This window comes from Crocuta crocuta, unplaced genomic scaffold, assembly GCF_008692635.1.
Source record: "Crocuta crocuta isolate KB4526 unplaced genomic scaffold, BGI_CrCroc_1.0 scaffold32, whole genome shotgun sequence".
In the NCBI taxonomy this organism is placed as follows: Eukaryota; Metazoa; Chordata; class Mammalia; order Carnivora; family Hyaenidae; genus Crocuta; species Crocuta crocuta.
This window is the reverse complement of record NW_027529424.1, coordinates 1348912-1366154: the sequence shown is the minus strand read 5'-3', so window position 1 is coordinate 1366154 and position 17243 is coordinate 1348912. Positions and strand designations below refer to the sequence as shown.

Here is a 17243-nt window from a genome sequence, read left to right as displayed (position 1 = left end):
TGTACTCGTTAAAAAAAAAAAAAAAAAAAAAAAAAGATAACATATACATCCATATATGTAAACGTAAAAGCATACCTAAACTCTCCCTGTTAAGCCAATCCTGGGAGCACCACGTACATTGTATTCTATGTGGTTAGAAGTGTACAAGGTCAAGTCCGTGCCCCATGACTGCTTCCCATTCCTGCACCGAGATAACTAAGACTGTGGTCTGTCTTTTCCATACTTTCCATGGCCTCTTCCTCATTCTTCTCAACATCTTCCTAAAATGCCATGGTACAGAAGTGCCATAAATTTCCCACTCCCCTGAAAGATATTTAGGTTGTTCGCAATCGTTCCCTATTAAAAGCAATGAAGCCAAGAACTTCTTCATACATGTACACCTGCACTTGTACAAACTATTTCTGTGGGCTAGGCCCACATGTACACCTGCTGGCTGACCAGCACACTTCACACTGCAGCGGATACTGCCAACTGCCTTCCAACAACGTATCTTTCCACCACTAGTGATGAAATGTTTAGACAACTTCTGAAGGTACGGTTCCCATTTCATATAAGCCACTGAATACATCGAGGGGCAGGCTGGAAGGGTCTATATTCATTCACTTCACCCCCACCCCAGACACATAAAACCCATAACGGTGCAATTCCCTCCCTCCTCACCTGGGAGAGCATGGAGCCAGAGGCAAGGGCTGCCTCAAACTCTAAGGGAACAGCTCCCCTCCCCACCCACCCAGACATCTCCTGGCCTAACTTTCTTCTTAGGGTGGAGGGACTGGGTTGCATTTGGGTTGCAAGCCCTTGATCTTTTTTTTTTTTAATTTTTTTTTAATGTTTTATTTATTTCTAGGAGAGAGAGAGAGAGACAGCGTGAGCAGGGGAGGGTCAGAGAGAGAGGGAGTCACAGACTCTGAAACAGGCTCCAGGCTCTGAGCTGGCAGTCAGCACAGAGCCCAACGCGGGGCTCGAACCCACGAACCGCGAGATCATGACCTAAGCGAAAGTTGGACGCTTAACCGACTAAGCCACCCAGGCGCCCCAACAAGCCCTTGATCTTTAATCTTGGCATCTTCTGGTCTGACCTGTCTTTATCTACATTTTTGGCTTGAGCCACTTCTACCTGCATGGATTCTAAATGCAAATACTTCTAACTTAACTTACCGTATTTTTTTCCACCTAGTACAACAAGTATTTATTGAGGAACTATTTATCCAGCAAAGCATATAAAATGAACATCAACTAAAATTACATGAAACTGGAAACTGTTGACCAGAAGGTACAAGCCAAAGAACCAATTTTAGAGATGTGTTTAAGTGACTGGGTATTGTCTGTGGCCAAAAGTACTGTATAGAGAAGACAGAATCTCTCTAAGTTATACNCCTGACTGAAGTCAGATGCTCAATTGACTGAGCCACCCAGGCATCCCCAACACTCATCTTTCAACTACAAGAAGTAATGTCCCTTGAAATCTGCCAACTACGAAAAAAATAAAGCCTCTTGAAATCTACATTTCAAGCGATTAAGAACACCTGCGGACGCTGAGAAGCTGGCCAAAAGTCTTCATAATCAGACCTACTAGCAGACTGTAACCAGAGCAAAATTTAAAGACTTTTAATCTAAAACCTAGCCAGGTCCGAAAGATGGTAAATAAAGGAGAATTATATCCTTGAAACGGTGTAGGTTTCAGAGTTAAAACCTCTATGAGTATTTGTTTTCCTAAACAGTGACTCTGCTTTTATCTCATGATCTCTAAAATGTAACCTGAAAAACTCTGTGAACCAACTGCTCCTAGGTTTTGAGCCCAATTTGTGCCTAAACAGAGCAAAGGTACAGGTCTCCATGGAATGCTTGCTTCGTGCTGATCTCATTTCTGTCTCCCTTTCTTTTCTCCGCTTTTTTTTTCTGAGTGATACTATTACTCCATTTGGTTTATCTGTATGAACTGCTTTTTACTCTATGTTTATTCTCTGAGTTTTCTTGTATTTACATGTCAAATTAGGGTAACCCCAAGATAAAACACACTGGGTTACTGGAAAGATCACTGCTTAAGATAAAATATGGGAAGGTCCTTCACAAACTGTAGAAAAGGAAGCAAACTTTCATTATGATTCAAGCCAATAACCAAGTACAATTATCCTTTAACCAAATATATATATTATCCGTCTGAACTTCCTATCATTTGGCATGAAAACTTAAAAATAAAAACCCCAGTCTCTAGTAAGTATATATGATAGAAGATTAATCAGAAAAGAAACTGCTTGAGATGTTCTCACTCCACAAACCAACTGTATTTCTATGTGAGGACCCCACCAAACTAAGACCTTATCTTGAAAAACCTAAAAACACAGGATGAGATACAGGTATTGGATTTTGAAACCCACCTTCCTGCCTTTTTGTTCATTTTTTTTCCCTCTTGATATAATTCAAAAGCCAGGCCAGAGCCCTTCAGAGAAAAAGGGGAAGAAGCAATGGAAATTTCCAGAAGATTCTCCACAGGAGGCAGAACATAGATGGGACTGAGCATTTTTAAAAATTTATGTTTAATGTTTATTTTTGAGAGAGAGAGAGAGAGAGAGAGCGCGTACGCGCACAAGTGGGTGAGGAGGAGAGAGGGAGCAAGACACAGACTCCAAAGCAGGCTCCAGACTCTGTGCTGACAGCCCACCTCAGGGCTGAAACTCATGACCTGAGCCGAAATTGGACGCTCAGCCAACTGAGCCACTGAGGCACCCCGAACTGAGCATTTATTATACGCCAGTCATTTTTTATTTTTTTTAATGTTTTATTTATTTCTGAGAAAGAGAGAAAGACAGCGTGAGCAGGGGAGGGTCAGAGAGAGAGGGAGACACAGAATCTGAAACAGGCTCTGAGCTGGCTTCAGAACAGAGCCCAATGCGGGGCTCGAACCCACGAACCGTGAGATCATGACCTGAGCCATAGTCAGACACAACCGACGGAGCCTCCCAGGTGCCCCTATATGCCAGTATTCACACGTTATTATTTTTTTTTTTTAAAGTAGGCTTCATGCCAAATGCAGAGCCCAATCCGGGGCTTCAATTCACAATCCTAAGATCAAGGCCCGAGCTAAGATCAAGAGTTGGACGCTTAACCAACTGAGCCACCCAGGCAGCCCTATTTAATTTTTTTTTATTAAATGTTGTTTCTATTTATTTTTGAGAGAGAGAGAACATGAGCATGAGTGGTGGAGGGGCAGAAAGAGAGGGAGACACAGGATCCAAAGCAGGCTCCAGGGGTGTCAGCACAGAGCTGAACTCACAAACCATGAGCTAAAATTATGACCTGATAAAGTTAGACACTCAATCAACTGAGCCACCCAGGCGCCCCATCCTCTATTTAATTTTTATAAGAAGGATATTTTATCCCCCATTTTATAGATGAAGAAACGTATCTCAAGAAGGAGAACCTTGTCCAAGGTCATAAAGGTAGGTCAAGTTAAATGGCAAACCAGAGGGGCACCTAGTTGGCTCAGTGGGTTAAGTGTCTGACTTTGGCTCAGGGCATGATCTCGCAGTTCATGGGTTTGAGCCCCGCATCGGGCTCTGTGCTGACAGCCAGCTCAGAGCCTGAAGCCTGTTTTGGGTTCTGTGCCTCTCTCTCTTTCTGACCCTCCCCTGTTCACGCTGTCTCTCTCTCTCTCAGAAATAAATAAAACATTAAAAAATAAATAAATAAACGGCAAACCAGGATTTAGATAATTTCCCTCTAACCTCAAAGCAACACTCTCTAGACACCATGGTACTTGAGGGAACACCAGCATTCTCCCAAGTTATTGGAACTGGGCCCGGCCAAAGAGTCAGCTGTGAACACCAGGAAAAGAAATCATGGGCCAGAGAAAGTCAGACAGTAGGAAGGTCCATTTTCACAGAAAATGCCTATTCTAGAAAATTTGGCAACAGATTCGATTGTACAAACATATGTTTTAGATATAACCCAGGTACTAATTCCACATTTTTGTGGAATAATTTGTAGGCTATTATTCAGAGAACAATTCTGCCAATTTGGGTTTTAGCTTTGCCTCTCTTTTGACTTGGAGCCTTTTCATAGATACAACAGAAGAGCAAAACAAAACCAAATAAAACAAAAAGAGTTTGGGCCAGAATGTCTCTTATTAGAGATCAATCAAGTCCCCTACTCCCGTTTTACAGATAAGGAAACTGACGTCCAAAAAGTACAATCAGAAAACCAGTTAGTGGCGACTGCTACTCTTCTGGAGTACATTAAACTTCTGATCTTTCTCCCAGAACACAGGCATCATTTCCTGGGTAAGACTGCCTTCAAACTCCGTGGTCTATTTAGGAACGTACATAGTTCTTGTTTTGCTTTGCATGGTATCAACTCTAGGTATTTTTTCTTTTATGTGACAAAGATGGTTAGAAGCTAAGCACTTATTCAGAAGGGATCAAACTTGCATGCAGTTTAATCAGCATGAATCTCAGAGCACACTGGTGCACGCGGGTAATGCGAAGGGGGTAAGCTGCTATTCCCAGCCTGGAGGAAGGGTGGATTTACAATGAATTCCTGGACAAGGATTAAGAGTTCTGGCAGGGGTGCACTAGGGAAGGAGAACTACTCCCATCATCTCTTCACATTTTTTTTAATTTTAATTTTTAAATTAGGCCTTCCTGCTAAAACACGACCCTGCTGCTTAACTTGGTCTATATATCCGTCAGTTCAGTGGGTAGCTACTAGGGCTGAGCAAGGAATGGGATGATGAACAACCCATATGGTCCCACAACTAAGGTCAACGGTTCCATTCTGAAGATCTGAGAAGAGCTCTAAAGGAACTAGAGAAGATCTGAGAAGAGCTCTAAAGGTACNACTAAGGTCAACGGTTCCATTCTGAAGATCTGAGAAGAGCTCTAAAGGAAGCTTAATGCTCTTAAATAAAGAAAGTAATTTTGTGCTCTAATTAATAAAAGTAATTGTGTATCCTCAGCTCTCCCAGTCAACTGGGCCTGCCCAGAATTACTTAAAAAGCAGATCATACCAACCAACATCCCAAGTTTTTACAGCACTAATGGAGCAGACTATTGTCTACAGAGAAGATAAAAGGTAAATGTTTTCTCCCCTCCAAAAAATAATGATGATGATGAAGACAGTAATAATTTTAAATGTTTCTTAAAAGAAAAAAAAGAGGTTTCTTGTCTATTATTAGATTGAGGTGGTTCTAGAGGCTTCTCTACCACTCACAAAGGCTAAAGCACGCACTACGTACATCTGATTCCTACACTTTCCCAAATGTAAGGGGCAAATTCAGAATTTTTACAAATCTAAGAAATCTAGGAAATAATATTTCTCTTCAACTTAGGATACTCTCTTTTATCCTTAATTGATCTCCTCACAACCAAATTCTAAAGCAGGTGTCTATTTTCAAAGGGCACACAGTTCTGCAGAATGTGGACTCACACCTGCAGACGACATGACTTTATTGGGGGTGGGGCTGGCTCAGCAGCAGAAGGAACGTGGCAGCCTTAAATACCATCAGGAAAAGAAAGCATCTCTGAAGCCAAAGTCCCCAAAGGAAAAATGCTCAAGAAATCACCGTACTCGGGGCGCCGGGGTGGTGCAGTCGGTTGGGAGTCTTACTTCAGCTCAAGTCGTGATCTCACGGTTCATGGGTTTTGGACCCACATTGGGCTCTGTGCTGACGGCTAGCTCGGAGCCTAGAGCCTGTTTCGAATTCTGTGTCTCCCCGTCTCTCTGGCCCTCCCCTGCTCACGTTTCTCGTCTGTCTATCTCTCTCTCTCCCTCTCTCTCTCAGAAATAAAAAATAAGTAAATAATTTTTTTTAAAAAAAAAACAATAAAAAAAAAAAAAAGAAACCACTGTACCTTTTCTGATTCATGAGAAGTTCCCTGTGAAGATCCTGATGGTTGCGTGACGTTTTGACAGGATTGACTAGCTTCTGAGGCCGAATTAGTTCCGGATTGTCATCTTCCATGTAGTCTGGCTCAGCCATGATGCTTTTGGGAATGAGACAGGCGTCCTTGAGGGCAGGGTCCTCAGATGGGCCGTCTGAAAGAGAAAGGTGACATGCTCTCTGGTCTTTTCTGCTAGACGCCCTATTCCCCCCGCACCCACCTCGCGGCTTCACTGAAACCTCCTCTGAGGCTCCGTGAAAGCAGCAGGCAGAGCACAAGAGCCACAACAATGGCCGTGGCTTTCAGGGTGACTACCGCAAAGGGGACCCACAACATGACTCTGGTCACTACCTCTCACACCTTGAGTTTCAGGTCACACAGGATGCTTCCTGCCAACGTGTCTAAAGACCAACTTAACCCCATAACAAGCACCTGGACAGCAGACTGGGGTCCTCGGTTGCTTCCTTCAGCCAACACCCCAGGAATGCACACCGGGAGCATGTAGACCCGACACCCATCAAGGTCGCGAGGCTTCTGGAACCCAGAGCACGATCCCTGACATTGCCACTGGCCGGGGTCTCCTCTCCCCTTAAGTGAGCACTCAGCTCACATCAGCGCCACTTCGTCCTCAGGTGTCACCTTCTCAGAGAGGTCTGACCTCTCCCCACCTGCCTAAACCCAAGCCGCCCCCGCTCTGCCCTGCAGCTGGTCCCGCAGAGTCTGCTTCTTGCTCGCTGGCTCTCGAAAGCAAATGCTCCTGAGGGCAGGATTTTGTCTTACTCCCGCCACCCCCCCAGCTGCCCTACAACAGTACCAGGAAGGAAGAAGTGCCAGGAAGGGAAGAAGGAAGGGAAGAAGGAAGGGAAGACGCAGGGAGAATACTCCGCGACAAGAACGTGTCTGTGCAGGGTTTCGGCGGAAAGGGCAGGCAGCCACCCTTGCTGGGCTCAGCCTCCCGATCCATAAAGTGAAAAAACAGAGGACAATCCCTAGGGTCCCTCCCCCACCCCCAACCCTGTGTTCAATTCGAGTCATTCATTCTATGACTCAAGTGTGTATGTCCTCCCCAGTAGACACATACATAGTGGGCACTCCACGAACATTTGTGATACTGAATGAGACGGAAGAACAAACTTGGTGAGGGCAAGAGCTGGGAAGAAGGTCTGGCAGGCACTCAATCGCTGTAGACCCCTAGGCACTTTGCTGTTGACCTCAATCCTGCTCCCCTGCCCCCAAAACAAATCTGTCCAATATTTCAAGGTAATTAATATGACATTTTATGCTTCCTGTCCCTGTATGATGACTTTATTTCCCAAACCAAAAATGAAATGCAGCACCTGACCACGGCGTAGTATTTGACACTGGGCCTTCCCCCGAAAGTCCAGAGAACATGCTTACTAATTCTCTGGCCAGTTCGATGTCCCTAGATGCAACAGCGACTACAGACAGGCCAAGTTTGGAGGGAAGACCTGCACATGCATGGGCTCACCCCCAGTACGGCCACCTGCCCCCACCCCTCCAGGGACACCCCAGAACGATCTGGGGTTTCCTGAAGGACCGGAAAGGAGGCGTGAAAGGCACAGGAGAATCGCGAGGGCCTCCAAGGCTCCTGGCCTGAGCGACAAGGTCAGCACTGTCATGGGGAGGCTGGGAGTGGAGCTGGACATGCAGAGTTTGATGCACCTGCTGGCAGGCATCCAGGTAGTGACGGCAAGATGGTGAGTCAAACCCTGGCTCGCTCCTTTGCCTCACTGATCCGACCCCATGGTCTCTCACTTGCCCCCCCCCCGCCCCTCCATTCCCACTATTCCCGCAAGCAGAGGCAAAAAGGGTGCTCATTCCCAGTCTCTCCCGGATGTCAGCGCCGGGGTTCAGGCACATCTCGGGCCTCGGTGCCACAACGGACGTAGAGCTTTCAGTGTGCAGAATGGGAAAGGTTTCGGTTCTGATTCTGGGAAACAAGCCCTAGCTTGGAATTTTCTTCTGATTTCTCTAAGCTTTAGTATCCGGGAAGTGCAGCTTCTCCCAGAGGACCAGGGCAGTAAGGCGGGCCTCAGCCTGTCCCCGACTGGACTGACGCAGATACCCTGCTGCCTACGAAGGTGCAGACGTTCCCCTTCACCTCTTTCTCACTGGTCTGCCCTTCTGCACAACTGGGGCCAGGACAAGGGACAAGGAGGCCCCTCAGCCTGAGTCAAGTGTGGCCTGAGGCCTGTGGACCAGACTAAAGGAGTCCTTGTGGCCCCTCGTGAAGCAGACCACGCCGGGGTATGGGAAAAGGTCACTTGGTAGGGTGAGCCCTAGGGGTGAACTGGCAGGGAGCAACCTCTGAATCACCAATACTAAGGATCTGGGGTCTGCATTCTGGTCACTTCTCAGTGACTTTCTACCCTGGAGCATGACCAACACATGGAATGTAAATGACTTTCTTATTCAACTTTCTTCCATCTGTCAACCATCTTCCTCACCGCTACTAAGGCAATGGCATTGGAAAATGCCATTCAGATCCCAAAGGAACTCTTTCATTTCACAGATCCTATCCTCCAATTAAACTGAAATATGCGGCGCGTGGGTGGCTCAGTCGGTTAAACGCGGATGCTCAATTCCAGCTCAGGTCATGATTTCATGGTTTGTGAGATCGAGCCCCACATTGGGCTTTGTGCTGACAGCATAGAACCTGCTTGGGATTCTCTCTCTCCCTGTCTCTGCCCCGCCTCTGCTCACTCACTCTCTCTGACAAATAAACTTAAAAAAAAAAAATTTACACACTGAAACGGACACTTACTGCTCCCCAAATGCTTGCATTCCCCTGCCTTCCTCACCAGCACGCCTTTGCCAGCACCATTCTCTCCAGCAGAGATGCTGATCCTCTTCAGGTACCTATCCTTGAACTGCTGTAAAGCCAAATTTCACTCATCCTTTCAGATCCAGATAAATGTCCAACCTTCCAAGCCACCTCTCCTAATTCCCCAGTTGTGACTGAACTCTCTGACTTCTCAACCCCAAAGGAATTTCCTCTGTGCCCTTTCCCTAATAGTCACCGACCCCCACCTTGTATTACAGTAGTGTATACATAAGTCATCATCTCTTCGCTGCAACGACCCCGTGTGGTCTATGTTCACTTCCCCACACTCCGTGGACGGTCAATAAAAAGTACTCAAGTTAAGTAACTACCAGTAGAGGGAGCCGCTGAGCTGTCCGAAGTCATAGCAACAAGTGTGTGTGGGGTGGAAAGTGGAGTTGGAAGGTCGCGGTTTCCTCCCTGAGCATCAGGTAATCCTGAAGCCTGACAGACAGAAAGGATGAGACAGAACTGTCTGGAAGGAAAAGTACTTTGTGTATGGATATTACTATACGAAACATTCCTCGTGAAGAATAACACGAAGGTATTTTTGTCATACTCCCCTGATCAAATAAACTGACTTGTATTTATTTTATTTCAATTAAGTAAAGGAAAACTAGTGTTGGCTCAGGGTAGGAGAAATAAAACTGGCTTGAGATCTTGTATAAAACTTAACTTTCCTGACCCTCCGTTCTCCCATCTGCTAAACTGAATGTTCTAAGAACTGGTTGAAATGTAGATTTAAGTACTCCATACAATCTCTGGCATGTCTGTGGAAATTCAATAAATAGAAGCTATTATTAGATAAACTGTGTGACCAACACCACTATAGAGTTTATGCAGAGATCTGGGAAACCTTACATATAAAACGTCACTCTATAGGCCTTGGTTTCTTTAAAACATAGGAGTTCAATTAAATGACCCACAGCCTTTCTCACAGAACATCCAGTGGCTCCAAGAGCCATTCATGCTACAAACATTAAGAACCTTCTGAAAAGGGGCACCCGGGTGGCTCAGCTGGTTGGGCATCTGACTCTGGCTTGGGTCATGATCTCCCAATTCGTGAGTTCGAGCCCTGTGTTGGGCTCTGAGCTGACAGCACAGAGCCTGGAGCCTGCCTCAGATTCTGTGGCTCCCTGTCTCTCTGCCTCTTCTCCCTTTGCACACTCTGTCTCAAAAATAAATAAACATTAAAAAAAAAAAGAATTTTCTGAAAAGCGTAAAAAGGTCTACCCTCTCTTCGAGGTGCTACATGGAGCTCTGAATGGCTTAGCCAGAGTGCAGGGTAGAGCAGGAAACGGGCCCAACACCGAGGTCCTTTTATGCCGCTCTGAGATGAAGGCACCACTGAAATACCTTAACAAGTTAAGTCATAGAGAATTGCATCTTAGACTGACACTAATATTAAATACCTCTTAGAGATTTGAAACTCTGGCTTGGACCAGGAGGAGACAATGACACCATCTGGTACCCGAAGCCATTCCACAAGAATCCAGAAGACCCCCAAGGCCACAAGCCCAAACAGGGTGCACTGAAAACCACCACCTGATGAGAATTCTGCTTTAATTTCTGGAAATCCACAAACAGAAGTCATTATTAAACTCTACCATCCCAGCAGACAAGAAAATCCCAACATTAGAGGTGAATTTGGAGTCCTTGCTTTGTTTTCTAGATCTAAAAGGTTCGTTCAGGGCCCACTTCATGCCTATTCCAAGGCATTCTGTGTTGACTGCTTTCCAGAGGTAAATAACCATTCCCACAGAAACATGTCACAAGTGGAATAATAAAAAATATTTATTGCATCTCAATTTCCTCATCATACCATTTTTGGTGTCAGTAGTTTTATCTGCATATTTCTACATCAGAAAGATAAAATTTAAAACCTAATCCCGTGAGAATTAAAAACCACATTTAGGGGCGCCTGTGTGGCTCAGTCCATTAAGCATCTGACTTCATCTCACGGTTTGTCAGTTTAAGCCGCACGTCTGGCTCTGTGCTGACAGCTCAGAGCCTGGAGCCTTCTTCCGATTCTGTGTGTCCCTCTCTCTCTCTGACCTTCCCCCACTCGTGCTCTGTCTCTAGAAATAAACGTTAAAAATTTTTAAAAAGAAGAAAAATCACATTTAGAAATTATGCTAAATTTCATGTTTATCTTAATATTTAAAATCAAATTCTACCTAGAAGCACGAACCATGGTAGCCTTTGGAAACAATACCTGAAACATGGCAATGTGTGCAGGTGTACTACAGGCTACTGGTGTCCTGTGACCACTCAAAGGGAACAATTAAACTTGTGAATTGCTACACCCACCCCTGGGAAGTTAAAAGTAATTCCAAAGCATTCTTGAGGAGCAATTGTTTCCCAGGCTGACTCAGAAGAGACTGTAGCAACCCTCTGACAACACTCTGAAAGAGCCTAATCACTTAAGATTGCAGGCAGGCCAACCCCAGGCCTAGGGGAGCTGAGAGTGGGGAGCCTGCCCTTGGCGCCCACAAATCCCAGGTAGGAGGCAGGCTGTGAGCAGGAAGTTGAGAGTCCAGCAGAGAGTTAAGACAAGAATTGTTCCCCAACAGCCAAGGGTTTCACTGACAAACTCCTGACTTGCCTGCGTGAACCTACAAACTCATCAGGGACAGTGACACCATCTGGTACCCAAAGGCATTAGACAAGAGCCAGAGGACCCTCTGTGGCCACAAACCTAAACTAAGGCTTAGAAATGTTGCCCAACCAGAGCGGTCTACGCAAAGAAACGTCACTTTTTCACCTCTGCCCGGCTCCGTGACTGCCGCCGCTTCAAACTCTCAATAAACTGGCTGCAGATACACTGCTGTACAAATGCCAAACGGTGACGCCCTTGGGAAAATACCAGACTCATTTTCTCATCAGTTTTTTCAGCCCCTAAAAATGTATTTGTATTAAAAAGGCACACATTTTATATTTAGAACATGGGAAAGGAGGCAAGAAATATGGGGAAGACGGAACCGAGGCCATTATCAAAGCTAAGCCCGTCTGGTTAGGCGAGACCAACCAGAGGTGGCGACGGCTCCACAATTAGGTGTTCATTTTCCTAACAACAACCAAGAGAGCAGGGAGGCTCACCCCCGACCCTCAGCACTGTTACAAGACCAGAGAGATGCCGCGAAAGAAACCCACTTTGGAGCCCCTACATAACTGCGCTAGAAGGTGTAAGCTTCTCCCCATCATTTACCCCTCCATGAGGCCCCAGGAGGTGGGTGTCACTCTTCCCTACGGCCTACAAAGGAAGCTCAGACAGCGTCAAGAACATGGGCTCCAGATCACACTGACTGGGTCTAACTTCTAGATTTCTCATTTACTGTGTCTTTGGGCAAGTTACCTCACCAGGTTAAAAAAAAAAAAAAAAAAAAAAACAAGAATGGCAGATTCTCTCATAGGGTTGTTCGGAAGGGTAAATGAGACATGTATACCAAATACAGTGACTAGAAATCATAAACCTTCAACAGATGTCATCTGGTATTCTCGCTGTCACTGGCAACAGGTAACAGTAAGTAATAACAACATTTTTATTCCTGCACTGGGTCACACAGTTACTAAAGGACAGGACTAGGATTTGAACTTGGGTCTGCCTGATTCCAAAGGGATGCTCTTTGAGCACTCCATTCTTCTGGTTTGGGATCATGGGAAGAAGAATTAAGTTTTGATTTTAGCAAGATGATTTTTTCTATCTCTTGAAAAGATTTCAGAAGCCTTCTAACATCATAGTTTTATAAACCCAAACAGAAAACATCTTGCAGAAGATCACATGAAAGTGAGGAGAGAAGTCAGCAAAGGCACATTTTTCTTTCAAACGTGAAGGTTTTTCAAAGAATGTTCACAGCAGTGCTATACTTAACAGCTCCACACGGGAAGCAATCCAAACATCCATCATCAGGAGGATGGATAAACAGACCGGGTACACTCACACGCTGGAATACTACGCAGCAGTGGGAACGAACGGCCCACAGCTACAAGGCTGAATCTCACAAATGTTAACTCTGAGCAAAAGAAGCCAGACACAAGAGTCCATACTGGACGACTCCACACACATAAAGTCCCACAACAGGTGAAACCCACCTGTGGTGTTAGATACCAGGATAAAGGGAGTGGGCTGGGAGTGGATGGGGATATGAGTTTTGGAGTGCTGATAACGTTCTGTTTCCTGATATAAGTTCTGGTTATACACGTTTGTTCACTCGGAGAATGCACCACTCACTACACCTTGTCAGCCTATGCCCTTCTCTGTATGCACAGCACACCACATTAAATACAGTATATATTAAATAGCTATTAAAATTACTATTTAGAGGTTACTTGGTTTCTGCTTTTATTAGAATTTTGTTATTTCATCCATTTTAAATCTTGTTCAGTCCATGAGAAGTAATAGAGTATAATGGAAAAGAAGACCAAGCTTGAAGATCACCCATCCTGGATTAGAATTGTGGTTACATCACTTACTGGTAACATGATTTTGTTACTTAACCTTGGGCTTGATTTCCTCAACTGTAAATCAGAGCCCACATATCTACATTTGCAGAGAAGTTGCAAGCATTAAAAGAAAACTCCTGGCAAACATCCACCATACACAGACCTGCCCCTGCAGCAGATGCTCAATAAATTAGACAGTTAAACAATTCTAACCAATTAATTCACTAATCCACCTCTCCATTAACTAGTGTTCTATCGAAGTGAAAACGGATGGTCATATGCTATAAGTATACTAGCTGAGACAAAGTTTAATGGGTAAACCCAATTTTGGCCTCTGCTCATCTTGATTTGGTCTCAGGTGACAGAGAGAGACGTGGGATGGGGGGGGATGGAGGGGCAATGAAAAGCCCCGACAGACAAGGCTGAGACAGACTGAGGGGAGCCTGCAACCTGAACCTGCCAATGCCTTAAAAATCTTGATAACTTCCCAATCTCTATGCTTCAGTCTTCTTATCTGCAGAATTGGCTGGCCATTTCTCTCCAATTTCTCAGTAATCTGTTGCAAATAACTATTCTGAGCATAGAGCAATTACATGAATACAAGGGATCTACAAAAACACAACATTTCCTAGTTTGGCCTGATACACAGTTTAAGTCTTCAAACATCAACAAGACAACCTTACTTATGTACACAAGTTGCGTAACCTCCTGTGGCCCTACAGGTAAGACTTGAATTCTGCACATTCCCTCCCTCCACCTTGAGGGCAGATTCTAGAATTCCCTGCTGGCCTGCGGTACTATCCAAATTCTGTGAGTAGTAAATGATGGGAGGGAGACATGTTCCTCAGCCCCAGTCAACAGCAGCATTCATCTGAGAGAACAGAGTGGCAATCAGGTGACTAGCATCACTGTCATGGACAGTGACACGCAGCACAGCCGCACAACAGAGCCCACACCACAGAGCGTGTCGCTGCCTGCCCGGGCTCTGCGTGTCCCAGCCTACTTAGTCCTACCTGAAGCCCAAGAGCACAGTACGGTTTCCCAACCAAAGAAGTACAAAAAAATGGTGAGGCTCGAGTTTTCATCCAGAGATACTTCAACCTAAGAAGTGGGCCTCCTTATCAGCTGCTATCAACAGGGTGGACTGGGCCACAGGGTCGGTCAGATGCTCTTTCAGGTAACAGGTCCTGTGCTCCAGCCCTCGGGTCCGTCCACAAGGACAGTGATCCGTGAGGCAGCCAAGGACAAAAAGCCACCGCTGGCTCACAAACAGATCACAGAAAACACATTCTGTGTGGTATATTCCTGTTTGCAAAGCAGCCCACATACAAAGTTCTCCTTGAGCCTCCTGGCCTCTCCTCCGCTGCGCCCTGGAATGCAAAGCTGCTGTCCATCCCCTCCTCGATGTGAAAGCCAGCCGGGCCCTTGATCAGCCCTCGCCGGACCCTCCCTACCTGTCTGCCCAAGCATCCTCTTCCCTGCTGCTCTCTCAGTGCCCATCGTTCTCTGAGGACGGGTCCCTAGCCCTGGTGACACCACATGCCCTATAGGCCTTTCTAATATATGAGCCATTGCTAAAGGGTATGGAAGACTGTTCCCTTCTTCCTAAGCTCCAGGGCAGAAATTCCAACTGCCAACTGGATGCTTCACATCTGAAGAAACATGTTTCAAGTTTGGCTGGTTTAATGAGTGTCCCCTGGGGGCCAGATAAGGCTAAAACACTAAGCAGGACACAGCCGACCCCTTACAGTCAGGTGTTATATCCAGGTGGAAATGATAACCGGAAAATCGGAGTTGAAACTTGTGTCTTTCAACAGCACCAGAGAAGACACCACCCACACCTGTCTCCCACTGTCAGAAATAACCCTGTGGCCGTCCCTTAAATTCCTAACTATGCCATAAAGCCAGCCAGCTTTCAAACCAACGTTATCTCTGAAATATCCTATCCCTCAGCCTTGAGATGTAATCAACCAGTCAGCGTTTCTTTCTCTTAATAAATAACTCAAGTTGTTGTCTGGTGAGAAATAAACATTAATACATCGGCTTGCGTAAATATTCCCCAAAAGTAATTAGTACTTCATTAATATGAAGCCCATTAATCTGCACAAACCTCTAAGCAACTGAAATGCTGTCCAATTAACAGATTTCTTTAATAATGGATTACCTTAAAGTCATTGGCCTTAAAATTGCCTTAGAAAGGTAAATTACACTTATCAAGTAACATTTGACACATGACCATTAAGTGACTCAGAGCTTCTCTCTCTCCTACATAAAGCAGCTCGATGAAATATGAAGTTCAAGGACCCTGCTTTTACCAGAGAAGACTCCTCTGTGGTCTAATAGTGTCACCCAGTGGTAGAAGGCACAGCTTGTGTTCAGAGCAGCTGTTGTTTTTAAAAAGAAGCATTTGACACATGTGTTTACTAAAAGAGAAAAAAGAAAACCACTTTTTTGAATGGCACAAAGGAAAACTAGTATGTGTAAATTCTGGAAAACATGGAACTGGTATAAGAAGAGAGCTACCCTACAGCCACGGTTACTTTGAAGCCCTTGGGGACCATACAGGACCATACAGGTCTGAAGAGAAGCACTAGTGAAGCTCCCTGACTCAGGGGCTGTGCAAGTTTGACTTTAAATCAGTTCAGTGTCCTGGGGCTGAGCAACAGGACCGCAGTCACTACCCACCAGCCCGCCATCTGCTCTTACTGTCTACCATTCGGCCACTTCCACTTAGATCTTCCAGAACAGGGAAAGAATAACCGGCCGATTCTATCCCAAGGTTGACTATCTGTTTTTAAATACTTATGAGGTGAAGTTTAATTGAAAATAATAAATTATTTAACCTCCTTATCTGTAAAAAGAGAAGGTTGGACCAGATGACCCTTGAGATCTCTTACTAGTTCTAACATTCTGATAATACGGAAGAGTTTGGCTTATCTGTTGCTCTAAACCACAGGAGCGTATAGCCAAGGGCTGCAGAGGTTGGCCCCATCATTAGAGCCAGATGGACATGGGGAAAGCGGCTCCTGTGATATTCCTTACATACTCACCTTGGCCTCCACTCTGACTCACCCCTGTTCCGAAGACCCATGGACTTCTCCACATACAATCTACAGTGAGTAGGTTTTCTGCTAGGGATACTGAATTTCCCCGGCTGCAGCCACCTTCACCCCAAGTGCCCCTAAAAGAGGCTCGACTGCCTGGCCCAGGACTAGAGAGGTCCACATAGGAATGGGGTGTAGACCAGACTTTATTAGACCCAAACTCCAAATCCAGGTAGGCTCTGAAATACCACAGTGAAGAAACACACCTATACCAAAGATAAATAAAAATGAACAACTATTCCTCTTTGCAGAAAGTCTCCTATATCAAATATGTATCGCACCAAGATTGAATAAATTCAAGTCTGACTCCTAAAAACAACCGTGGAATCATGCCACAGTTCATCCTACCCAGCACCCCTCCCTCGGGCTAGTTTCTCTTCCCCCACCTACAAGCTAGTTTCTCTTAACACCTCTTTGTCTTCTCTATAAATCCACAGATATTCTTCTTGCTTATTTATTCCCACTAAATCCCAAATACCTATAAGTTTTAAAAAGTTATTATCAGGTTTTTCTCCTCATTCCCCTACATTTAGAAAACTAGTATCTACTCTCACAGACCACGTGTAAGAAGATAAATTTGTGCTGCTTCCTTTCTAAAGAATTTGTTGGCAGTCTGTGGCAAAAGGCTTTAACACAAAGACACCCTGGAACCTGATAATTTCACTCCTAGAATTTACTCCAAGGTGATAATCAGAGATGTAGATAAGAATGTATCTATAAGAATATTTATCTATGATAGCAAAAAAAAAAAAAAAAATTGAAACCATCTGGGATGCTGAGTAGCTCAGATGGTTAAACGTCTGACTCTTGATTTCAGCTCAGGTCATGATCTCTCAGTTCATGAGAATAAGCCCCTCATTGGGCTCAGAGCCCGCTTGGGATTCTCTCTCTCCCTCTCTCTCTCTCTGTCCCTCCCCCACTTACTCATGCATGGGTGCTCTCTTGCTCTCTCAAAGTAAATAAATCAACTTAAAA

The 17243-nt window shown here is 45.1% G+C and overlaps 1 protein-coding gene across 3 annotated transcripts in view; it reads right to left on the bottom strand.

Moving 5' to 3' along the window:
- Positions 1-17243, bottom strand: part of FAM107B (family with sequence similarity 107 member B) — a 221611-nt gene that overhangs the window by 7273 nt on the left and 197095 nt on the right. For all 3 annotated transcript variants that reach the window (XM_077758465.1, XM_077758467.1, XM_077758466.1), the window contains one exon: positions 5850-6033. In XM_077758465.1, coding sequence (XP_077614591.1) covers positions 5850-6033 — 184 coding nt within the window. The remainder of the gene's footprint in view (positions 1-5849; positions 6034-17243) is intronic.